A 26510-nucleotide genomic window follows, 5' to 3' on the forward strand; every position below is an offset into this window, starting at 1 on the left:
TAAACCAATATTTAAGGTAGAACTTCCCATATAAAATTTCTTACCAACCAGAAATATTTATTAGTAATTGCTTTAGTTCAGTCTATTTCTTTGTAAAAAAACAATCACAGTGCACAGAAGCATTTTCAGTTACAAATATACAAAGTATCACTTGATGTTCACAGTCAACACAAAAGGAAGTATAATACTGTTAGAAAGCACTAATTTGTTAATAGAAATGTTGACAATAAATACTGCTTATTACAAAGCTGCCACCAAACAATTTTCTGCCTAGATTTCTGTATGCCAAAGTCTGGCATTAGAACTAATTTCTGGCTGCTTTCCTTTTTCAAGGAATTATTTATTTCAGACCATTAAGATCAGCTGACTGAACTTCTAAAGGAGAAAGTTACAGGAAATTTCTTCAAGTTTCATATATATTTTTGGTAAATATTTTCCACATGCATTTTTGGACTTTTTGAGTTCCTCATATTTCAGACTCTGGAGAGAAACTTGCTTTCAAATAAAAGCACATACTCCATGTTAATTCATCAAATGATCAACCTTCTTAATCTTACATATACACTATCATAATTACAGTAATTTTATGACTATAAGGCGCAGCCTTTCGACTAAAATTTTTCCCCGAACCCAGAAGTGCGCCTTATAGTCCAGTGCGCCTTATATGATGTACAAAGTTGTGACATTTGCCACCCCGGAAGTGTGAGCCATGAGCCATGAGGGGAGCCGGCAGTGCCACGGCAGCCGAGTGGAGGTAGGCCCAGGGGCCCATGGCTGCCGGGTTGAGGCGGGGTCTCGGCCAGCAAACATGTGGGGGGAGCTGGGGGCGGAGCCTCACTGCAAAAAAAAAAAGTGCGCCTTACAGTCCGGTGTGCCTTATATGATCTACAAAGTTGTGAATTTTGCCGACTCCCGGGGGGTGTACCTTATGGTCGTGAAATTACTGTAATTTTAAATAGTGAATGCTGTTAAAAGCGAGATCCTTTCCTTTGATAGCTGTGCCTGCAAAAGTTTGTTACTGATCTCATTTTAGTGGTGTACACCACCATTACAGACACCCTGTTTAAGAACTTTTATCATCCCAACAGAAGAAAATCAGTATAAACTGTTTGTATTTTTCAGCATAAAAAGAATGATTAAAATTGAATTATATTTTTTTCCTTGTCTATTGAGCAACAAAGGTAATTTCTGAGCTAATATTTAATAACATGAAAAAGGAAAATTACTTTTAATAACGCATTTTTACAGTCATGAACAGGACTAATACAGATTAGCAACTGCACCTTGAAATTTCTTCTAAACCTGAAGAGCAGAACCTTAAAAAACCTCCATGTGTTATACATATCAAATCTCCTTTTTTTTTTCTTACGTGTGCATAAAAAGCAAACATAGAAGAAAAAACACAGACTTTAACAGGTGAATGCTACATGTACACATGAACTCTGATAAAACACATACCTTAAGGGGAGACAAAGAGTTCATAAAAAACTAATTTTCTACAGATTGTCTGAACATTTATCCCAGCAGATCAGTGCTTCAGTATTGACAAATACTTTTTGCACTGCAATGGTAATTGCTGAGGCTCATTTCTACCCCAAGCATATCTAAATCCAAGGGCTAATCTAGAGAACAGGAATGCGAAGCAGCCAGTGGAGTCTCTACTCGGTGCTAGAGAACTGTGGCTCTTTATTCAGAAGAAACCATCACCTGAATGTTAGTTTTTGTGCTAGGAAAACAGTTGTTATATTGAGTCCAGAGTTTTGCTACAACAAAAAGCTATGTGCAAACAATTAAAAAAAAGGTAGAACAAGAATGTTATTTTGGGGGATGTGTGGAGATTATACATAATTTACATAGCAAGGTTATTTCACTCTCCTTCCCATGACCCCTCAAATGGGTAGGATTTCATGAAGACAAGTACATTTGTAAATTACTAGAGTAATGCATAATTACCATCAGATGAATAACACTGTCAAATTGTATTTTTTCTTTTTTTACAATTAACTTCTATGTACATGTGTAGCAAAACACTGGATCAATGTTAGTATAGAGCTCTCAAATGCTCCTATTCTTCAAAGTTAGCTTAAACAACTGTCTCCTCACTTACTTGAGTTGTTCATAAATGGTGCAAAATCTGTGAACAAATATTACATGTTGAACAAAACATGAAAGTGCAGATCCTTTATGAGTTATGGTTTCATTACCTCAACATTTTTCACCAATGCTGATAATAGACAAATGAGAATTCTAGTTACAACATAAATACAGATTTGAAGTACTTCTACTAATTTTCTACTTCTATTTTCACTGGGATTTAACCTCAAAATTAATCACTTTAATAATTTTCAATTCCTGTTATAAAGCCTCAGTGGTATACATGCTAAGCACAGATTGGTCTGACAAATCTGCTAGTTAATTAATGTAGTACTTTTCTTTTTTGACATTTCTGCTAAAAAAAACTTCCAGAGCTCTGTCAATGCCAATAATAATATACAAACGAGTGCTTAGCTTCTTTACTGAATACATGAATTTAATTAAAGGATACTTGCAAAATTACATTAAAGTATACTGTAAAATTACATTAAATCAATGAAGAGATGGAAAGAAAAAACTACATCATTTGAAGCACATATCTACTGACACCAGAAAGTCTTTTAGGTCAAGCACCTAAGAAATCAGAATTCCTCCTTACTACCTTCTCAGATCACTACTATATATATATATATATGTATATATATATATAAAATATGTGAAATTCCCATGTGGTATAATTATTTGCAATACAAAGAATTACACTGGCATTCACATTAAGAGTCTCTAAAGGTCACTATCAACTTCTTCTGAACTGCAAGGTTCTCTTCTTCAGAAATACGACGTCATATTTCATTGAAGGTAAAAAAATACAATGAAAAACATTGAAAAGAATGCAGCAAATGTCTGAATAAAAGTGATAAGGACATGAACATTCTCAGCTTTTTGTGCAAAAATCCAAAGATCATCCCTCTTTGATACTTCCCATCAGCAATACTGTGTATGAATATTTTACCTACTTAGCTCCAGAGAAAACGTGTGAGCTCAAATTCAAAACAATTTACCACTTTGCAGTAGTGCCTCAAATGCCTTTTCCTGTCATTTCAGTCATAAGTTTTCTTAAGCACCTAAAACCACTTTTCAGACACAAGTACCTATTCTTTGATAATACCTTCTCCTGGGCTCCAGATTTTGCCTGCCATATACCCATACTAAAGTTCCCTGAAAACCTCAAACTCAAGTAATGCTCAAGTAATGCATAACTCAAGTAAATGAAACAAGGGGAAGGAGGTGCCTTTATACCTGGACTGAGATTACCTAGGCACCTGCATTCCCTGGGATGTTTATTCTCCATGTCCCAGGATAATGTCTTAATCTCAGGCTCATGTGACTTTGAGGAGAGCACTTTCTCCCCATCTTCCCTTTCCTTTGCCTCTCCCATGAACAAATATCAAATATCAAATACACTGGAACCAAAGACAAAAGGAATGATCTGACTAAATTATTCTATGCATTTACAGCGATTCTACAAATTTCTTAGATTCCTTTTATAACAGATGATCACCAGATTTTTGAGGTGGGATGCTGGGAAAAGAATAACAGTCCACTTTGTAAATATCACTCCAGAAAGCAGGTACAGAATTTTCAGGTCTGGCTGTCTTAAACTCCCACACTTTCTTGATGAATGGAAAAGAAAGTCATTTACTCAGATTAGTGTGTTGCTTTGTCAACAAACACCTGCCTGTGAAATGAGTAGAATGAGTGTCCTAATAGTAAACAGGGTCTATGCAAAATTTGTCAACCCATGAGCCAAAATTGCAGTATCAACACTCACAGTTTTTTTTAAAAGAGGATGTGACATGCTGTATGTAAGCAGTGATACAAGCAACAGAATTATTAGCACCTCTTAAAAGTATCTACATCTATGTCTACATAGCTATATATTATTAAATATTAAAGTAGCACAGTAATGAACATTTAACAAAAAAAGCACCTGCATCAGTAGATCAAGAACTCTATCAGATATCAGCTGGATGTGAGAAAAGGTTTTAAGAGACCTGTTTAGCACAAGTAGCTGGGTCTACTGAAAGTGTTTTAATTTCTGTGAATAATTTGCCAGTTTCAAACTTTCCAAAATATGTACTCTAAACCAACACAAAAAACTCCTAAAAACTCCAAGTTTCTTCAACCTAGCAAACTCAAAATCCATTCCAGAAATGTTTTCTTTAGAAGATTATCACCAAAATTATTATAAATACAAAATGATCTCTCTCTCCTCACCATAGTCTGTGACTGATTTGGGAGCACGCTGTTCTGTTTCCGCATTGCGTTTCTTGTTCTTGGACTTCCAAGCATGATACACCTTTAGCCTTCGGTGGAACTCTTCTCTGCAAGCTGCCAAGAGTTCAATATCTATCCCAAAAAAAGGAGAAGGGGAAGACATGAGTGAGAAAAGTCACAAAAATTATTTATTAAATGTTTTTCTATATTGATAAGATATGAGATCAAGTTGTAATACTAGTATGACAAAATGTAACATCAGAAATCTTCATTCTCTGCAGGTCTGTGTTTTATGGCCCAGAAAGTCCCTCAGAGTTTGATGAATCCTATTCTGCTTTAGAGTAAAGGCAGTTCCCAAAGTAGCTGTTGTACTGGGACACTTGGAGCAGTGAAATATTACAAATATTTCTGACACAATATCACAATACAAGTAGCACAGAAACAAATAATAAAAAGATTCAATTGCACTGCTGAACGTTATTTCTGCAACTGGAAAGAAAAAAAAAGAAAAACAGCAATTTGACTGCTTAGATTTGCATCCTTTTTTCATGTATCTATTTTAATTTTTCTGAATTTCATATGCTAAGAGACTGAATGATGACAAGGCTTTTTCATTAGTCATCTCAGAGTATCCAAGCTGGCTTCACAAGGAACGAACTCCACTTATTACTGCACCATCTATGCAGCTGAAAACATTGCTCCAGTCTTGCATATGTAAAAACAGTAAAAAAGAATGAGTTAGATTCCAATTACTACTTCCAGGAAAACATTCAGAGTGATCTTGAATCACAAATTAACCAACTGCTTTCAATAAGAAGCCAGAAGAAACAGTAATATCTAAAAAAGGAATAATTCTTATTGTTTCTATCTTCACAACAATGAGGCCAAAATGATTAATGCCCCACTGTGAGCTTCCAAAAAGAAGTTCCACATTTTGAAAATTAAAGAATAATATGAAAATCTAAGATAACATATTTTTACACTGTGCTTTACATGACATTTTTGCTTTCTTTATGATCTGGTGACAGCAAGAAGTGATAGTAAAAAAATTCTTAGAACACGCAAATTCTAGGTAAAGCATAATAATCACTGTTCCCTCTGTGGAAGTACATCAAACTGAGTGAAATTAATTAAGAAGTTATGACATGTATTTTATGACCCAAGCCATTTAATATCATAAATATATAATCCCTAAAAGACATAACAATGGAAATTGTGTTTCCTTATTATGGAAATAGCTCCATGTATTGTTCTTTCGGGGCTAAGAGTTATTTTTTAAATTAATTTTTATTCACTCAAACTAGATAAACTTTTTATCTTTGTTATAGAAAGAAAGTAACACTTTTCATATAACTACAACTTGAACTCTTTCTCAGAAAAAAAGACACTTACCACAGGATGTGTTGATTGTATCACGAAGCTCTGCATATTTCCACTTACTGAGATCGTGCTTCTTAGTACCAGCAGCAGCTTTTGTGGCTTGCACTGCAGGACCCCTAAAATTATTTTAAAAATATACATGTAATTTTTTAAGTATTAAATAGGAATTGTTTTATGAAGAGGAAGAGATCCCATGATCAACAATGTATGAGACTTATTACCATGCAGAATTCTAAGACAAAATACCGTATTTTCAAGATGCTCTAATTATTAAGAGAAATGAATATATTTTATGCATCAAATCATGTAATTATCTGATTTGCCTCCTAGATATTAAAAGGAATTGTCATTAATACTGTTCATGTATGAAAAGACACATATTCTGTGTATCTCACCACACACTGATGTACATTTTACTTAGTGCTGATCAAGATGCAGAAAACAAAGACCAACTGTAGCCATTTTTAGTTCCATTCAAAAAACAGACAAGGAAAAATATTTCTGAAGTAGAACAAAAAGGAGGAAGAAAAGGCATTTCCTCTGCTATTTAAAATTGGTCTAGGACAAAATCTTTGTTCCAAAGTTTGAGAAAATATTCTGTCTTTGAAAAAAATCTAACTTGAGAGAAGAAACCAAATTAATTCTATATGGGCTATCTAATAACAGCAACATTCATTCAGGGGTTAAGGTTGATGATACTGATAATAAAGAAATACCAAGGTAAAAAAAGATCACTCAGACAAAAGGCTGACCAGTAAAAAAAGACCCATCAAAATCCAGTGTCTTCCAAAAGCAAAAGGTCTTCACCATGTAGCTAATATACAAGCAAGTAAACAGCAAATGCAAGTGAGAAATAATTACTAAAATCTCTAAGAAAATGCACAAGGTTTCCATGTACAAAACAAACACGAGATATAAAGATAAGCCTGATTTTTTTTTTTTTTTCCCCCAAGAAATATGGTATGGATAAGTAGAACCCTGAGGAATGGAAAACTCCTGAAGATTATTTTTTATAAAAATAAATTCATAACACTGTAACATTCAGTGATGATCAGCACACCTTTTAAACACTAAGGAATTCAAGAACAGACAGTCTTGAATGATTTTATCAGCCTCTGCTCATGACTAAGAACTTCTTGATGCAATAAGAAAAAAACAGACCTTTTCATCTGAAAGTCTGTTTGTGCAGTAATATCCTTGTGGGACAGGGACATTATTAATAGGTATAATCTAGTGAATATTATTTTCACGTTTATTTTTCCATAAATGTCTCATGTGGTACTGTGAAGTTTTATGTTTATTTTCCTTTTTTAATTAGTAGATTACAAAATAACTATTATAACCTGAAATTTTTCTTTATGCTGATACAGCACAAAGCAGAGATAACAAATGCAATTTAAATTTCATTGAATAAACCTAACATTCTTCTTAATAACAACTGAACCATCTCTTCAGTATAATTAAAACTAAAGAATCTTGCAGTAGCATCTTAATGCCTACTCATAATATTAATCCCAGTCCACACACAGCTTCCAGCTATGTGTAAGAAGTCCAACTAAAAAATTAACTCCAACTTAGAACTACTCATGAGTGTAAAACAAATAACTGGACAAACTCCTTCAAAATATATACTTTAATATTTTGTTATTATTGGCACACCTGTAGGACATTAAGGATTCCTGATAAATAATTTCTACTGCCTGGTATCTAACCTTCTTGAACCTAAATTGACAAATCCTAAGGATTTTCCTTATTTGGCAACATTACCCACCACTCTAAGAGTTTGCTGCCTAATTTAGCACAGCAGAACTAGGCTGTACCTTCTCTGGTTAAATCAGTAATCTTTAAGAATGCTAATCCAATTGAATGGCTTAGTCTTTCTAATAAGGTACTACTCTGCACTCTCAAGATCTCTTGCTTGTTTTCTACATGACTTCAATCATAACAGTATGGCATTAAGAGGAGCATCACGCCTGACATTCAGTCTTCACTGCTCCATATGACAGCTATGTATCATAAACAGTAGTTTCAGACTAAAAATACAAAAGATCAGTCTCACATCAAAAGTTCCCAGTGTATGAAAAGTGAGACAAATTTAGTGAGACAAGCATGTACTGAGAGGCATTGCATTTTGAATTCAACCAAAACACAGAGCCTCTGATTTTGCCCCAAAGTTTTGTCATTTTTTTGTACTTTAAAAATTGGTCACTGTCATTGGAACTATGTCAATATATGCTATACAACATGGCCATTTAAATTCACATGCTATCTTAAGTACACACAATGTGGTTTATTCCTATTCTTAAAATAACATTGCAGGAAAAAAATTTAGTTACCAGCTGCATTCTGATCATCCATGCTACCACTAGGAAACCCACGAAACATGTGAGACTGATCATCTTCAGCCTATATATACACAGCTTAGTAACTTGTTAAACAACAGATTCTCTTTCAAAAACTCTAAACAATTTTTATTCTTTTGTCAGCTTCATAATATCAATGTCAAAGGTTATTTCTGCCCTCAAGTTGCAGAAAACACCTTTCTAATTACTTGGTGATAAGGAAGGCAATCACAATTTCTTTGAAACAAGAATTAGTATTTTACCAACTAGTATATTCAGACCAAAACCTGTATTTATCTTTCGTTTTGCACTGTGCATAAAATCTTGCATTTCCATTCAAGAAATCTCAGAAAGGGACTTTGTTTGGATATCTTAAGAGGGTTTTTAATATGGTCTTACCATAGCAGTTTTCAAAACTGCTTTTATTTTAAGGGAAATATAATTAGAATATTTTCTTATTAAATGCACCAACAGTTACATTACTATTAAATGACTTCATTAACTTTGTGCTCAATCTGTAGAAATATGCCTTTATAAGATGTGGAGCCTTGAGTTCTGTTATCAAAAAGTGAGAGGAAAAAAAAGCTGGAGAAACATTAGCAAAATTACAGGATACATTAAATATTTATATTCATTTTCAATAGAATCAATCAAAATAGCAAAGAAATAATTGCTGAAACAAAAAAAGTATTGGTAAAGAAAATTTCTCTGAAAGAAATAATTTACTTATCTGCTTATGACTTAAAAAAAACCCAGATTACATTACTTAGAATTCCATAGTAATTCAACCCATTTCATGTGTGATTTGTTTTTATAAAATGATTGATTTACTGGTGTTATAACTTCTCACCTACCTAGACAATATTTCTGACATTTCTGTGGCCATTTGCTCCCTACAAGAAAATTGGTAAATGAACATAAACCAAATATATTGATATAAAAAAGCCCTTATAACTGTGAAAGTGTCTTGACAATCAAACTGAAGTCAAATGAAGTAAACAGGAAATGGCTACTTATGTTAAATTATTTCCATTCAGACACATACACACAAACATATATATATATATACACACACACACACGCAGAGTCCTGATTCTGTAAAGAGCAATAAATCACACAGGGCAGTGAAAAATAGATGGTATGTGAAAAGCTTTACAGCAATTACATCATAGTTTTTGAGCAGAAGTTATTCAGTATATTTGATTATTAACAGGTTTATTGGACAAAAGCGAAGTAGTGAATATAAGGTATTACAAATTGATTTAGACACTACAGATGCATACTAATAATGATTACTGTGGGGTGTTAGTATATGAGAGGACAATATCAATTTCTTTTGATTAATTAGTCCAGCTTTTATCTATTAGAGCATTCAAATGGAAAAAAATGCCATACGCAGTCATTTGTGGCTTTGTTCCATTGGCTCTGCAAATAAAAGACATTTATGTTAGACAGACTACTGCCTAGTTAATATTCTAATAATCTGAAGCGAGAAAAGGTGGGTCACAGCATTTCCTGCTCTCTCATATCTTCTTTATTATCTTATGAAATTTTTTTGTTATTATTTTTTAACTGATTATACAAACCTTTCCCCCCCAAGTTTCTCATTCAATCATGACTTAAATGATAATCTGGGGGAAAAAAATGCACAAAAATGTAGAAGTGAAAGCTTCCCCCAGCCTTTCTCCCCTGTCTGATCTTTCAAAATCAGAGACTTTGACACATGCTACTGATCTATTTCATGCTTTGATAAGCATATCACAAGAAATAACAGCAATCCTCCTGTAGTTGCTCTGGGAACAGGATGGATGCTTCTTTATGCAAGCTGTGAATGGACCCCAAGTCTAACTGCTATACTGGAAACCCAGAGGTGCACACATGTAGCACTAAACATGCTACATTAGGACTTTATTTTGGATTGTTCCAATGCAACACCCAGAACAGATACACCCACAACACTCTCTAAGACTAGCTCCTTTTGGTTACATGCCATATTGAATGTTTCAAGAAGCCACATAAATGAAAAATATTGCCCAGTTGAAAGCAGATACCTATTGTTTGAATTATTTTTCTACTTAAGTGCTAATCACTACCATTAATTTACCCCCTGGGTGCAGTAAAACATGTATTACACATCCTTTCAAACTGTGGATGAGTAGCAAAACTGGATAAAGCTAGAAGAGGTCCAGCAGATTCAGCACAGAATAAACACAAATGAAAGTGCTGGATCTGCTGCCAGAGCAAACAACTTTTCTTCTTTGAAAGAAGCCAACAAATAAATTTTTCAAGGAAACTGCTAATACTTATGCACCCTGAAATATCTATGAAAACCATGAAAGTGAATACAGCCAGATATTGCAAAGAGAGAAATGAGCTAGAGGCACTCATTTAAATACGACAACACGAAAGTGTCACATCTTTCTTAAAATTGAGCACACAAAATCACCTTTTTCTTCCTCTTTTCACTCCACAGTTACTACCATACAATAGAAAATATCCTTTTATTCATGTCAATATGTAAGCATGAAACCATCTTTTAGAAAACTGTGTAGAAACACTGCAAAATCAGTACACTGCACGAATTAGTAGGAAGTCATACATGCTTTATCTTACAGCAAAATTTAACAGGAAAGGAATAAATACTTATAGAAAAGTCAGTGATTTTAGTGTATCACATAGTAATATGTCAGTCTCAAATATAGAAGACCATAACTTCTTCAGACTCTAGCAATATTTTGATTGGTATCATGTAAAAGAAGTCCTGAAAAATTATTATTTAATTATTAAATTACAGTAATTTCACGAATACAAGCCGCACCAATTTGACTAAGATTTTGCTCCTAAACCGGAAATGCGGCTAACAATCAGGAGCGGCTAATACAACCTCAGAAGTGCCTGCCAGAGTGCTGACCCGAGCAGCTGCAAAGTCGGCATTTTGCGATTGTTACAAATCGCTACTTTGTTGCACCGCGGGTGGAGCCTGGCTCCCTGTAGGCAGCACGGGGGGCGGGGAGAGAGGCGGGAGAGCTCTCTTTCCTCCTCTGCCACAGCCCAGGGGAGAGACGGGGGGGGCCCGGCGCCGCCATTGCCGCGGCCCGGGGAGGAGGGGGGAGACCCGGGCCGCCCCTGCTGCGGCCCGGGGAGGGGGGGGGAAGCGCGCGCCGCCATTGCTGCGGCTCGGGGGGGGGGGGAAGCGCGCGCCGCCATTGCTGCGGCCCGGGGAGGAGGGGGGAAACGCGCGCCGCCATTGCTGCGGCCCGGGGAGGGGGGGGAAGCGCGTGCCGCCATTGCTGCGGCCCGGGGAGGGGGGGGGAAGCGCGCGCCACCATTGCTGCGGCTCGGGGAGCCGACAGGAGCCCTGCGCAGCCATTGCTGTGGCCCGGGGAGCCGACGGGAGCCCCGCGCAGCCATTGCCGCGGCTCGGGGAGCCGACGGGGTGCTTTGTCCCCGCCTGCCGCCGCCGCGGCAGGAGCGGGGAAACTCCGTCCCTGCCCGCCGCTGGCGCCACGGGCGCAGGAAAGCTCCCTCCCCGCCCGCCGCCGCTGCCGTAGGAGCAGGGGAAGCTCCGTCCCTGCCTGCCACCGCAGGGCAGCGCCGACCCGGGGTGACCGAGCCCAGTGGCAGCGGCGGCCGGCCCCGAGCTGCAGCACCGTGCTGGACCACCTGGCCCCGTCAGCGGCCCCTAGCGGGCCGAGCCTGCACAGCCTTAGCTCAGCCAGTAAACCCCGCCCTCCCGCGGTTCTGTTACTAATTGCACGCGGGTCCTCGCTGCGAACGACAGAGCGGCTTATATTCGGGTGCGGCTTATCTATGGACAAAAACCGAAATATTTGCCAACACCCAGAGATGCGGCTTATAGTCAGTGCGGCTTGTATTCGTGAATTTACTGTATATATTTTGTTCTAACCAATAGTTTTCATTTCATTGAATTTCTATAGTTGATACCTTTAAGGCAACTCCTGAAATTATACGAAAATCTATCATCTGATTTCAGTAGAAGATACTGAGGTCTGGTTAATGTTTTAGTCTGATTTTTAACAAACCAAAATAAAATCCCATATTAAATTAAAAGCATTCTATTCAGGTTTTGATTGTGCTATTAACTATTTGAAATAGACTTTAGAAACAAGGGAAAACAATTGGTAATGAGACAAAAAATATCTCACAAAAGTAGAAAAATCTATCACTTCTTTCTAGATTTAGGTATTACCTTGTTCAAGAAAGGGTTTACATCTTTGTGCTAACGTGTTCAGACCATTCAGCACTTTCCAATCACTCAGAATGGTCTTCAGTCTCCCACCAGCTACACAGCAGAACTGTGCTAGCTATCCAGCAGACAGAAACTCATAAAGAGTTGTGATGACAATTAGTTCATCATCTATTCTGGGATTATACAAAAAAGACAAATGCCAAAATTCACCTATGAGTAGTAGGAAACGCAGCGGAAATTAGAGCTTCACTGACAGAAAAGCTACTGAATTCTCTGACCTCTTCTTGTCTATTGCCTCCCTCTCTCCTTCTTAGGAGAACTCGGCCAGGTCATAACACTAGAGTGACTTTGTGTTTACCTTCAAAGTATTGCACCAAAATTCAGACAGGGAAAATGGTGAGGCACTAGAACAGGCTTCCCAGGGAAGCTGTGGATGCCCCATCCCTAAAGGTGTTCAAGACCAGCTCAGATGGGGCTCTGAGCTACCTAGTTTATTGGAAGGTGTCCCTAACTATGGCAGGGAGGTGGAATGAGATGACCTTTAAGGTCACCTCCTTCCAACCCAAACCATTCTGTTTCTGTGAATGGAACATGTCAGTCTCATCAGAGATAATATGACAGCTATTGTACAACTCAGGGAAGAACCATAACTATTTCAGTGGAACTGTCTAAAAGTCAGTATTGAACATGACAAAAACATTACCCACCATTCTCAAGCAGGCATACAGTTATTAAAAAAAAATATACATCTAGATGAAAAATGGGTAGCAAATGGAACACATCTGGGAGCTTGAAATTCCTTGGCAACATAGGGAATTTTCTTGCACTCATTTCAACAACAACTGAGTACAGTCATACTAATGAAGTCACCAAGCATGTGATCATGTTCATAGGTCCCTTTATGCACCTTGACCAATAAGTACTATTTTTACTGGAACTTCCAAGCTGCTTCTAAGGAATGACCTTTTACACATGAAGAGCCCTTGGAGCTTTTGCTTTCCAGACATGGTAGTGTGGTTCTGTGCATCAAAAGTTAAGCTCTTCTTACTCCACATCAAAAATCTACACAAAACAAGACTAACACTTAACATTTGAACCCATCTATATTAGGTATTTTCATTCCACTTGAAAACAACTTACCAGTCAGGCTCCAGAATTTTCTTTTATTTCTGCATTCCAAGAGGGCTTCTTGTGCAAAAAAAAACCAAACCCCACCCACACAAATTCACTGTACAAATGGAACCATCAAGTCCTAGCAAAGATGTATCTTATTATTACTTACTACTGAAGAAATTCCATTCCTTACTTTAAATGAGTCATAAAATCAAAATTTTAAGTTTGCCATCCTTGCTAGATCTCAAAAAAAAAGAAGAACTGCAGTCATATTCACAAGCACCTACAAAATTACTGATGTAGCAAGATGCAAAATGAAGAAAGTCTAAGCAAAAGCAATCTAACAAATTTCAAAAGTTAATTTGAAAAACATTCTAATACACTGACTTAGAACCTCCATTTAATGAACACAAAGTTCCTTAAACTGAACAAGAGCATAGTCTTCTCAAAGGGATCAGGATAGTGAGAAAAAAAACTACAGAGAAAAAAATGTAACTACTTAACTCCATACCTGCGCAATCCTAAATCAAGCTGAGATTCATCACTGATGAGTTCTGCCTCATTCTGGGCAATTCTCATTGCAAGCTCATGGTCACGACGTTCCTGTTCAAGCACTGCCTGGTGCTGGGTTTCCTCCTCTCGTTCTCTAGCTAGCTGAGCCTCAATTTCAGCCTGTTTTAGAATAAGACACGTTTAACCTTACCCAATCATAACCAAAATGCTACATAAGCAATATCAGAAAAACATAGTAGATTATTAACTTTTGAAAACACGTACAGTTCACAGAACTGAAAAATTAACAAGATTAGTATTTAGTGTGACCCAAGAAAGATGAAACAAAGTGAATCTTGGTTTTCATATAGTTTATAAAAAATTATCCACCACCTATATTACCGTTTTAAATAAAGCATCAAGTAACTATTATTTATTTTTTAAAAATACGTGAAATATTTTGTTCACTGTAAGAGCTGGACAGATAGATGGAGACTTCAGAAAGCTTTTGAGATGCTGTTCATTGCAGAGATGAGGTTACAGTAGTTGTGGGGCGTGGGTGAGCCTATAGCTGATGGCTATAGGCAAGCCGTGTGTCCTGAAGCCCCATTCCATTCATGTTACAAAGCATTATATTTTTTTTTGTTGTGTATTTTATTATGTAACAACTAATTAATACTTTTATTATTACTTATAGCCTATTTCAACTACTAACATTACTATATTCATGCTACTATTTTTTTAACAACAAAAGGTTAGTATGTTACAGTTTAAGCTAGAAGTTGTTTTTCAGTTTTCTTGCAGTGGAAAATTTTGAGATCTTTCTTTTACTTGTAACATTGGTTTTCTTCTTTGCGAAAATCTTTTTGCTTGGTAAAAACATTTTTTGTTTGAGGTGGATTTATCCTTTGCTCAGAGTCATAAAAGCCCATTCCAACTCACTTGCTCTTTGCTTTCTCAGTTACCCGTTAAGACTGGCTCAGCAATTTTTTTCTTCTATATCAAAACTTGCTATTATTTCTATTCCTTCTTCAGATTCTACATTCAAAGATGTTTCTGTTATACATATCTGTGAAACCTTCCTGTCAAATCCTTATCCTTCCCAACAGTTCGCTATTATAACAGTTAGTCTTCAAAAGTTTTTAGAATCATAAAAACTCAAATGAAACAGTTTATGGCTACTCCTCCATAGCACTAACATAATACTTCTTGATATTCTGCTCTTGGCATTACAGGACTTTGTAATAGGCACGACTTTGGGTATAACATTTCGAAAACGGATTAAGACAGACACTGGAATTCTCTGTAGAATTGATCTGAATTTGAATTTAAGCAAATGGTAGAACTTCCAACTTAGTGCAGTGCAGGAGAAATTCAAATATACTGCCTCTGCCAAGCCAAACAACAGCAGTTTACTGTCATTACTCCACAGAAAGCCTCGCTTACACAGTAAGTAAAACAGGACCATTTAATTCATACCTTCAAAAGGCACAAACATCAAGTTTTAGCAGTGCCCAAAAATTAACAAATGAAACAAAGCTGCTTCCCACCCATCATTGTAAAGTTGCACCATTAAAACACTAAACTGTACAGTTACACCAGTGACTTTACCCTATGAATCTCATTTTAGATTAGCTGACAAAACCTATCACCAGGAGGAAAGATAATGAGAAATTATCTGTATGTGGGAGAATTAAACACCCTACAGGATGATGTATCCGCTTGGATCCAAACCACAGTATTTTAAAGTAAAAGTGTAAATTACATTCTGCACTGCAGATACCCACAGCTCAGAAACCAAGAAACATTGACAAAGAAAAGCACTATAGATGTTCTTTTTCCCATAAGACTGCTATCCCAGGTCACCCAAGCAATCTCCAAGAAAAAACTAAGAGGAATATAGGAGCCAAACACACCTCAGAATGAGAGCTTACTAGAAAATCAGTAAGAATTGCTGTAAATCATGGGGAAGGGTGGAGGAGTGTGGTTTGAGCTGCATGTATTTAGTGTACATGAATGTAGCCAAAGGAGTTACCAAGGACAGTCCTGCACCCTCTCATTCTGAAATTCAGAACCAATATTCTGAAAGTGTTTGCAGTTAAGCAAGTAAATGACACAGTACAAGTCGAGATGTGACTTTAGTAAAAGAATGCCAAACTTGCCTGACATGGACCACCCATAAATCCTTCAAAGGTTAACTTAGGATTCTCCAATGTTGTATACTTTAAAAATAACATTTTAAAACCCTTTAAAAACAGAGGTACCTCCACTGAGAATATCTGAAGTTGCATGGAAACTAGAAATAGATGATCTGTCTTGGGATCTTGCTCTAAACATGACATTTGCCTTATTTTTACTAATAAAGCAACACTAGTGAATCACTCTGAGATATGCATTTATAGAAAGAAGCCATTAAACTCAGTAGAGAACATAAGCTACAAAAAAGACTTATAAGCAAGTAAATGAATACAAGAAACAAAACACACAACCCCAAAACCACCACAATAACAAAAAAATCCCCCAAAGCCACACACAGCTAAAGCATTAACCTGAATACGCTTTTCTTCCTCTTCCCTCTTTTTTCTCTCTTCCTCTTCTTGTTTTCTCTTTGCCTCAATCTCAGATTTCCTATTACATAAGAGGAGAAGGAAATGAAAACACATCACTGTGATACAAGTGAGCAAGAAATAGTAAGAAATACAAAGTCTCTTTTATAAAACTGAATGGTAATCCAGAAGTCAGTGCAGTCCTGATGACAGGATACCACATGTTAAGTTATGAAATTTCTCAAGTTCATCTGTACTTCCAGCTGCATCATATAATTTCTTCCAAATTTCTTCCATATGCTCTTCTGACACTTGCCTTATAAATCATTGGGAAAGGAAATGTTTCAACACTGCACAGAACACCTGGAATACAATCCAAGTGACTCTCTAAATGAAAGTATATTAAGATAACTTCATTAAAAAGCCTTTCCTGTTTACTTCTGATTCTATAACCAGCAACTTAGTCAAATTGAAGACTCACAGGCGTCTTTCCTCTTCTTCCTTCCTCCGTTTTTGGTCTTCTTCCTCACGTCTCTTTCTTTCTTTTTCCATTTCCTCCTGGATCCGTCGCAGCCTCTCTGCTTCATCCTCTTGCTGCTTCTTCTTTTGCAGTGCACTCAGAAGCTGCTCTGAGCTTTTTACCAGAGCATCATATTCTTTCTGTATCTGTTCTCTAGTCATTATAGTAGTCTGCAAAAATAATAAGGTGGTTATTCTTTTTTATTTGTACTTCACTTTTGAAAGTATATACTAAAAAAATATTAAGTGAAATGTGATCACTGAGCACTATACTTAAATCATATATACACCTCAGGGTTGGGAAGTCTAAGTCCATTCTTCCCCTTCTTTCTAAAATCCTGAGGACCCAGTCCTCTCCCCTCTCCTATAAAACCATACAAACTAATCTCCATTTCATCACTGAAATTAAACATGACTTCTTTTCAAAGCACGCCTTCATATGTTAGATCTTGCAGTTTTAAGGAACAGAAATTAATTCTTAACATGCCGGATGGAAATCAAGGACGGTCCATGTGTATTTTGCACTGTGTTCTCATCTTCTTTAGTGGTTATGTACAGCTCTGCTTTAATATCATAGTATAAAATAGTTTTTCTTAATATTTCTGCTAGCACCCAGAAAAAATATTGTATTGTGTTGTGACTTTTTAGAAAAAGTTATAACGACAGGTCAAAAATGTTTCAAAAAGAGCCTTTGCTACAGACATTTTTAAACCTTATTGACTGGTACAATTTAATTTCATTTTACAATTCATATCTTACTAACAAAACTGCAATATGGGGGGTTTGCTGACCTTTTCTAATAGTGTATCATGATGATAATCAAATTATATACTTTTTATTAGAAAAGAGAACTCTAAGTTGACAGGTTAACTCTACCATCTTTTCAACTGTGATCTTAAATAGAGAAGTCTTAATATGATACACTAAAAAAGCTTTAATATTGCATGAAACTAGAATTCAAGAAACCAAATTTTTTCTATTACTAATAAATGCCAGTGTGCTTTCATTTTTCTTTGTGCTTCTGTGGCAAGAAACAAAGGACTACAGACTGGAGCATAACCAGCAAGCTGAATTCTCTTTACTACCAAGTGTGAAAAACCCTTAACTGGAAAATAAATGTCTTTATTCAGTGACAAGTGTCTTTAGTCTGTGAAAAATGCCTCATTTCAGCCCTTATTAATCTAAACTACTGATAATATGCATTATTCCAATAATGAAAGCAACAAACAAATTATTGACAACACTCATAATATCAACATGCATTTTTTCTTTAAAACCTTCAGTGCTAGTTTTGACACACAGATACCAAAGTCTAGACATATGCACCTATTTTCAAGATTCACTTCAGTTACATTTCCAAATAATTTTAACAGGATGACTGAAATGAAAGAAAATTAAGACCAGTACATTAAAGTATATTTTCTATTAAGAAAAATGTATTAGCCTTCTCATTTAGATGAAGTTTTTTAAAGATTCCAGTGCTAAGATACTATTTCTCTCATTATTACCACATACCTTAATTTTGGTCATTAAAGCATCAATAGAATCCTCCAGCTCCTTGACCTGCTTGCTTGTCTCTGCCTTCCCCTCCTTCAGAGCACTTACTACTTCATTAAATTTGTCAAGTCTCTTCTTCAGTGTACGTACTTTTATCAGGCCATCAATGCTGTGAAGGTAAAACAGCTTATTTTTATCTTGAGATGATTTTGGAAGGTGATATTTCTAAAACTCCACTAGTCACTCATGTAATAAAGGTAGATGGGGACACAAGTTACGCCTTCTGACAAAACTGACCCTCTTTTTTGAAGTTTGAGCATTGTCACATCAAGTAACTAAGTAATAGAGCCTTTTCCAAGCAGTAACCAAAATTACTCAGCAGACAATGACTCAAAATGGAAAAACACATTTTTATCTTGAGAATTAATTTGGTGGTTTTGGGGTTTTTTTCCCAATAATAAATCATTAGTATCTCCTAGAGGATTTTAACTGGAAGGAATAAAGGCTGAATAGTGCCATTTATTCAAAGAGCAATAACAGAATGAACCAGATAAAACTTAACTACACAGCAGGGAACAATCATTACACCCAAAAGAGTGAGAAAACAAGGCTGGGGAAGAGTTCAGGAAAACTCAAGAGTTTTTTTAAGAACCACTATTGAAGGCCCCACACAAAAGTTACAACTCTGCAGACAATCTTCCTAAACAGAAATCACTGTACTGGGATTCGCAAATCAACACACGGAAGTAGAAATGAAATCAAAGAAGAGCAAAGAGCACCAACTAATTCAAAAATTTTAAAAAAAAGTCAGAAATGCCAAGATTCAAAATGAAACATAGTTCTCAAAGGATTTAAAAGAATTTATGAGAAGTCCACAACAAGAACAGAGTTGCATCTCTGTCAAAGAACAAAAAGGTGTGAGCAGAGTTTAACGACTGAAGTAGTTTTTCCATCAATATTCCCTGCAAGCAGCTGATGGAATTAATTTCACAAGAAGACAAGACAAATATTATTTCTAAGATAAAAATGAAAGTGAGTCTATAAAGGAAGGTGTGAATGGGTAAAGGACAAAAATTAATGAGCTTAAATTAAATTAGACTTAATAAAAGATTTCTAAAAACAAGGCTGTCACTGAAGGATTTTATGAACAAAGAGCTAAAGAAATGTCTTTTAGGTAAGGGTCAGATTTAATCTATTCATCCTCGGGAAATAGCTAAGGAACACAGAACCTCTAGTCTCCTTTAATTGCACTTAGCATCATTCTATGATTTCAGATAGATTTAGTTAAGTAAATCTCTTCTTACAGCCACAAGAAAATATTATCTAAAACATATTTTCTTCAACAAAGGAATATCTTCTTACCGTGGTTTGTGCTTTCTCTTGCAAAGCCACATACGAACAGTCTTTTGTATTTTAATGCAGGCACTGGCTCGATATTTTATCTTATTTTTCACTGTAAACATACAGGAGATAGAATCTTAATGGTTTATACAGTTTAAAACAACTTCTATCTTCCTCACACATTTGATGTCTTAAAACTGTACGCAGACTATCTATGCTTGAGAGCTTGTTCTATATTGGAACCACAACATTTAAGAAACAGAGTAGCAGAATTCACAATCTTTGGCCATGCACAGAGACTCTCACTCAAAACTGACAGGAAAATGAAACGTGCACACTCACACACCCCTCCAGACTGAGAGATACCAGTAAGCTCTCTTAAAAGTCACAGCCTCTAGCAAGCAGGAAACACTCAGCTTGGAGTCTTAGTCCTGTGTTGAAGAGTAATCAAGTAGCCAATATCTGATAGAGATAATAAAGTGGCTGCAACTTCACTGAGCATTTCTCTACAATAATGGAATGAAAAAAACCACAGAACAAAACCTCTAGCTTTTGTTCTAATACAGTCTTCATCTAAAGATTCTAACTAAATGACTGAAACCAAGAGGCAAGTTAAACAAAGAATCAAGGCATTGGCACATGCATGCGTGCTGAGTATTTTAGAAGTGCAACAATAAACTAGTTTTTACAGATTCACTAGAGAAAATAGATGCCTGTGGATCCAGACTGCCTTTAGCACATGGTTTGTGAACACAGTGATGTTTAACCAATGGACTTAGGTCATCACAAAGATGCACTTTATTTTTTGTTAACTGTTTCAGCTTTGTATTGGGAATAAAATTGGCTTCCAATTTGCCATAAAATACTACAAGGAAATAATAAATATTATTTCCCTGTGTTTCTACTTTTTGCACATGGTGATATACTTTCTGTCCTGCCTTTCTGAAAAAATAGACTAAATGGCATAAATGTCTAGGTCAAACACAAGATTTTAGTGTTACAATCTCTGATGCTTGAAATCTGTACCATAAGAATTCAGAAATTCTATTTGCTCCATTATAAACCACAACAAATAATAATCAGTGACAGATGTAGAAGTCATGACTGTACTGGCCCAAATGCACAGCTGTGTGTGCACTGGCATGAGACCTTTATGCTTTTCTTCCCCATTTTAATGCAGTTTTCACTCTCCATGCTATTAGAGATTGCTGACATACTGCATCAGACCTTTCCCCATCTCCCAGACACCTTTACTGAAGCACAACACAAGTGCCAATCTCTATTCCACACCACCTTATTCCTTCTCTACACAGTGAACTTCAAGAAAAATCTCACTAACTCTGAAATCAAGTACTCAGACTTCAGTATGTAACATCTTCTATACATGTCCTAGGCCACATTTCAAGGCGATAATAATTGCTTTGCTGTATTTTTAACAAACATTTTGATTTAATAAAACATAAAACACATACATTTAATCACTGAGAGAGAACACCATTGAACTTTTTTCCAACGACTGCAGATAAGCCAGCGATTCACTCGTTTAACCAGCTCTGCTAAGTGATCCGGATCAGACTTCATTATCTGATCAAACTCTGCAAACTAAACAATAATTAAAACAAGTTTTACATATTAGGAGGACAGAGAGTGTTAGACACTATTATTTAAGATCATGCTGAGTTAAAATATTTTTAACGTAAACTTACAGCAGCTTTACTAAAGTTAGTAGATAAATTTTTTTACACTTTATTCTTTAATGAGAACAGAAATTACAACTGCAGATTTTTTATATGTTTGTTTTATGGATATCCAATATTTGACATTTTCAATAATATAGCCATTTACTAATCACCAAAAGTATTTATGGCCAAATTTTTTTAAAATTAATTGTTTTTCTACATCCTGGAAATGAACTCTGGCCTTCCACAACTTCAAGACACATCTAATTATATACCTGTGGAAAAAAACAAAAACTGAAAGCACTTCTCAATTTTTAACCTTTGTATAAGGTTCCCATTGAAGGTAATGTTTTCTGAAAATCCTGTACTTCTGCTTTTTGGTAAGTTATGTGACAGGAAGAACATTCTTCTGGGATTACAATAATTTTCCTTTCTCATCACAATAGCTCTTGACTTCATCTCCTTTCTCTGAATAGAAGCAGCAATGCTCAAAATCATAGAAAGAGATTTCAGCTATAAAGAGGTTTTACTAGAAAATATTTCTTCTTGGCCCTGACTTCCTCTGTTTTTAATAGTCAACATAATTTTTTGAATATAAGCATTGCATTAGAAATACTGTAGCACCAGCAACAAGATTATAAAACCAATTGTATCAGTACTAATTTTGTGGTTTATTCAAAGAAAATGAACAAATTATTTACAGAAATCCTGGGCAACATTATTTAGGTTGGCCACACTTTCATCAATGTGTTAAAAAATGTCACCTTCAAAGGTCCTTTCAAAATGAAATTATTCTAAGATTCATAATCATGAACTCCAAGAAAAAGATTACCTTGCCAGGTCTAAAAAACACCTTGGTTAGCCCAAATTTGTAATCGTTTTCATTCAGTCCCAAGGCTTTAAATAGGGCCTGAAACACAAAACAGAAAGGATTATATTCTACCTCCTTCAAAAAACCACAAAAACCAACATCAAAACACATTTTCTCTCCTGGATGATACAGAAATATATTATTTTCTTCCTTACTTTGCAAAAAAGCCTAGGGTCCAGTCGAGCCAATTTTTCAGGCAAGTACTTCTTGTACATATTGTATAGTTCATGAAATGAAGCTCGTGATGGGAAACCACCTTGCATCAAATCCAGAACGGACACCATCCCTAAATTCACAGAGACACGAGCACAAAAGCTGGGATCAGTAACACTCAAATTAAGCAGTGAATTTTATGATAACCAGTAGGTTTATGACACAAGACTCAAAGACATTGTTCAGGGACTAAACCACAAAGTTCAGCTGGGATTTGATCAAGCCTGTAGCGTTTTTTGATTATGTGATCAGTCACAAAAAAAACCCAAAAAAACAAAAAAACAAACCTGAACACATGAGAAAAGCCCGTAAAGTTTTCTCCCTATTTGAGAAGTAACACTCAATCATCCACAGGATTTTTTTTCTAATATTTCTAATAAAATTTTTTTTCTTTTTCAGCAGATTTAACATTTTAATTTTTAAAGGGAAGGGGAAAAAAAAATCCACACCCCAAACCACCAAATAATGCCCAACCAGGCTTTTCTTTTAATCATGTGAGCGGTATTTGTGAGATGAGGTGCAGATGCAACCTCAAATACACATGCAGTGCTAGAACATCTAGTGTACTTGAAAGGTCTCAACTGCTAAGATGTAACTTTAATGTCCTGAAAAATGTTACTACATTTTGGCTGCAACTAGGACATCAGTAAAGCCCAGACACACTCAGATCAATTACTTCAGCAGCACAGGCCATACCAGTTTCTAGCCACTACTTTATATAACTCTATCAACAGAGGTTTCAGGTAAGTTTTCAAGTTAGACTTGTGGTTGTTGTCATAAAACTTTATCTTTGCATACTTGCATTCAACAGAAATTTGTTTATATTTGTTTTTGTATATTTGTATATTTGTTTTTTGTATAAATTTGTTTTTATGTCTTTGTTTTTCAAAAAGTTCAGTGGGGCTTGAGCAAATAAAGCTGTAAATTTAGAAAGCATCTAGCACTTCAAGAATAATGAAGACACAGCATTTCATTCATGTTGGATGTTCAGCTTCAAATCATGTTAATAGTGATATAAAGAAACTTATGAGAAAGTAAACCAGTATAATTAAACTCGATCAAAGTATATATAAAATCAAAGAATGTTGGTGTGCTTCAATTATTAGATATCTCAGCTAACACTGACTGCCTCTAAATACACACAGGAGTTTGTAACACTTCTGCCACAGAAATTTAAAATTCTATGCTCCAGACTGAACTGGTGCTCTATTAATACTGATGCTCTTTGCAAGAAGGGTCCTAACAGCAGTTCAGATGAATTATTTCTAGGGTTCTATTGAATAAAATGAGTGCTAAGTTACTAAAAATCTAAATAGCATAAATAACCTACCTCTAGAAAACAGTTCAAACAAGGAAATACTGCTTTCATCCCACTTATTTCAAACTTAGGTTAATATATAATCATCAAAGTAAAAATCAGAGGGAAAAATACCAGAGGCATATATTACCTGAACACTGAAGCTGAGAGAGGATCTGTCCTCCTTCAAAATGGTGATTTGTCATCTTTAGATTAGGTTTGATACAGCGAATAAAGCTCGACCCCTATGACCAAAGCAAGAAGTTAGCAAAATCCACAGATTTTTAAAACTCCTGAAATAGCAGTTAATGATTTAAGACTTATGAGTGGCAGGGGGAAAGATGTAAAATATTAGTATTCTAAAAGAGAAATGCTGACATTACCATAGAATCATAGAAAGTTAAGAAGCTGGAATAGGCCTTCAAGATAATTAAGTCCCAGACCCATTCTTTTTCTCTCACATTATCAGTTTTACACTGTAACCTTGGTCTTGATGTAACAGATCCCAGTACTCAAGCTATGATCTGGATCCTCAATTCTGTTGAATTTTCACTGAACTATTCTCCTTAACATGTATAAAATCTATGAATTATGACTCTAGATCCTACTACCTTCATTATCTTCTACAGTCACAACACTAAAATGCTCCAGAGTTCACATCAGCAAACATGCTACCAGACTCCATCATGCCAGATGCCAGATGAACCTGACTTTCCTTAACTTCTACTTTTTACAACTTCCTTTGGCTCACAGTTTCAGTCTCCCTTCCCTGATGCTGTTCCAGTCTGCTCCTCTGTTACGACCACGTGTGCTACAGTTTTGACCACTGCCCTCTCTGATCATTTCATATTCAGCAAGGCTAACATTTTGCCAAGCATCATCCAATTATTCAGATTTTCTTGTTACAGTGCTTATGACAACTTTGCACATACTGAAACAAAACTGGGACTGCGAAAACATAGTATTAATCCCAGCTTGTAGCATATTCTCTCTTTTTCCATCGCTCAGCTAAGAATGAGACAGCACCTGCCAGGGGAGCTCTACGTTGACAGTATCTCCTCAATCGTGGGTTAGCTAAACTCAAGAGTACGGCAAACCTGGTCACACACTTTTTTTCCCCTGGACTGTATTTCAGTTCCAGAATGTTCTGGGTGAAATAGATCACCCTTCAGACCAGTCTCATGACTACAGTAAAATCTTATATGCTGGTCTTACTCCAGCACCTCACCCCTTTGCTTCCCTTGGTTTTCCACCTTTTTTTCTTCTTTTTTGACAGAGCATAACCTAGTACCTATAATTGGTTAGAACATGTGGTCAAGAGAAAGAACACTGTGTTCCTCCAAATCCAAATTCTAAAAGAAAATGGCATGTTGTACTACAGGGAGAATTTCACAAACTATCTAATTGCATAAGACAAATATTTATTAGGGTATTCAGGTTCTTTGACCATCTGTGCATTTACACCCAGTCACAAAAGCAAAATAAAAGATAGTAATTTTAATTACTTTATAGAATCTGAAAAGAGTAATTAATAATAAATTCTTGCATATCTTGCTTCTAAGAAACATTTCTAAATTTTCTGCAAATTAGTCATTAACAATAACCAATACACAGAAAGAAGTAAAAATGACAAAAAAAGGAGATTGCAGCACAGATTTTACATTGCTTATTCAAATTGTTTAACTTTCATTCTACAACTTTTTTGAAGGTAGTGCATTTTCCTTTTTTTAAGTAAATCAATAACCAACACTTGTACAGCAAGATGTTCCTGAAGTGCCGTGTAGCTGCAAACTGTTAAGTAATTACTAATTACATTTATTGTAAGCCATAATATTGAGATAATCTACAGTAATTTCATAACCGTAAGGCGCACTGGACTATAAGGCACACCCCCCCCCAAAGTTGGCAGAATTCGCAACTTTGTAGATCAGATAAGGCGCACCGGACTATAGGGCACACTTTTTTTTTGCAGCGAGGCTCCGCCCCCAGTTCCCCCTGCGCAGTTGCTGGCTGAGGCTCCGCCTCAACCTGGCAGCCATGGACCCCTGGGCCCGCCTGTACCTGGCGGGGCCGGGGCATGCGCGACGTTGCTCCATGCCGCCTCACTGGGGCTGGGCTGCGGCCGCCGCCGTTCCATGCCGCCTCCATGGGGCCAGGTTGTGCCCACCGCCCCTCCGTGCAGCGTCCCCGCGGCCGGGCTGTGCCCACTGCCCCTCCGTGCAGCGTCCCCACGGCCGGGCTGTGCCCGCTGCCCCTCCGTGCAGTGTCCCCGGGGCTGGGCTGTGCCCGCCGCCCCTCCTTGCCCTCTCCCCGGGGCCGGGCTGTGGCCACCCATCCCTCCGTGTCGCCTCCACGGGGCCGGTCTATGCCTGCTGGGGCTCCACTCCACCTGCACGGGGCCGGGCTATGCCTGCCGGGGTGCAGCCCTGCCTCCACCTGGCAGCCATGGCCCTGCCAGCTCCCCCCGTGGCTCACAGCTCTCACTTCCGAGTAGGCAAATTTCCGAACTATGTCCATCATATAAGGCGCACTGGACTATAAGGTGCACTTCTGGGTTCAGGGAAAAATTTTAGTCAAAAGGGTGCGCCTTATAGTCGTGAAATTACTGTATTTTGCCCTACATCAGAAAACTGTGAACCTACACTGGTATATATACTTACAGTACTATGAAGCTTCTCAAGAAGCAAATTTAACTGAGT

The 26510-nt window shown here is 36.7% G+C and overlaps 1 protein-coding gene across 2 annotated transcripts in view; it reads right to left on the reverse strand.

The window, feature by feature from the left end:
• The window catches only part of MYO6 (myosin VI), a 109731-nt gene that overhangs the window by 5376 nt on the left and 77845 nt on the right, over nucleotides 1-26510 (reverse strand). Inside the window, exons 19-33 of one of the 2 annotated variants that reach the window (XM_033054172.1) lie at nucleotides 26472-26510; nucleotides 23963-24056; nucleotides 22457-22587; nucleotides 22263-22340; nucleotides 21224-21353; nucleotides 19773-19863; nucleotides 18429-18579; nucleotides 16876-17084; nucleotides 16398-16476; nucleotides 13868-14028; nucleotides 9429-9458; nucleotides 8888-8926; nucleotides 5704-5807; nucleotides 4312-4443; nucleotides 2108-2134 (exon numbers count right to left, since the gene is read on the reverse strand). In XM_033054172.1, coding sequence (XP_032910063.1) covers nucleotides 2108-2134; nucleotides 4312-4443; nucleotides 5704-5807; nucleotides 8888-8926; nucleotides 9429-9458; nucleotides 13868-14028; nucleotides 16398-16476; nucleotides 16876-17084; nucleotides 18429-18579; nucleotides 19773-19863; nucleotides 21224-21353; nucleotides 22263-22340; nucleotides 22457-22587; nucleotides 23963-24056; nucleotides 26472-26510 — 1495 coding nt within the window. Of the gene's footprint in view, nucleotides 1-2107; nucleotides 2135-4311; nucleotides 4444-5703; nucleotides 5808-8887; nucleotides 8927-9428; nucleotides 9459-13867; nucleotides 14029-16397; nucleotides 16477-16856; nucleotides 17085-18428; nucleotides 18580-19772; nucleotides 19864-21223; nucleotides 21354-22262; nucleotides 22341-22456; nucleotides 22588-23962; nucleotides 24057-26471 lie in introns of those variants that run through there. The other variant, XM_033054170.2, reaches the window with a different exon arrangement.

Source organism: Catharus ustulatus, chromosome 3 (assembly GCF_009819885.2).
Source record: "Catharus ustulatus isolate bCatUst1 chromosome 3, bCatUst1.pri.v2, whole genome shotgun sequence".
NCBI lineage: Eukaryota > Metazoa > Chordata > Aves > Passeriformes > Turdidae > Catharus > Catharus ustulatus.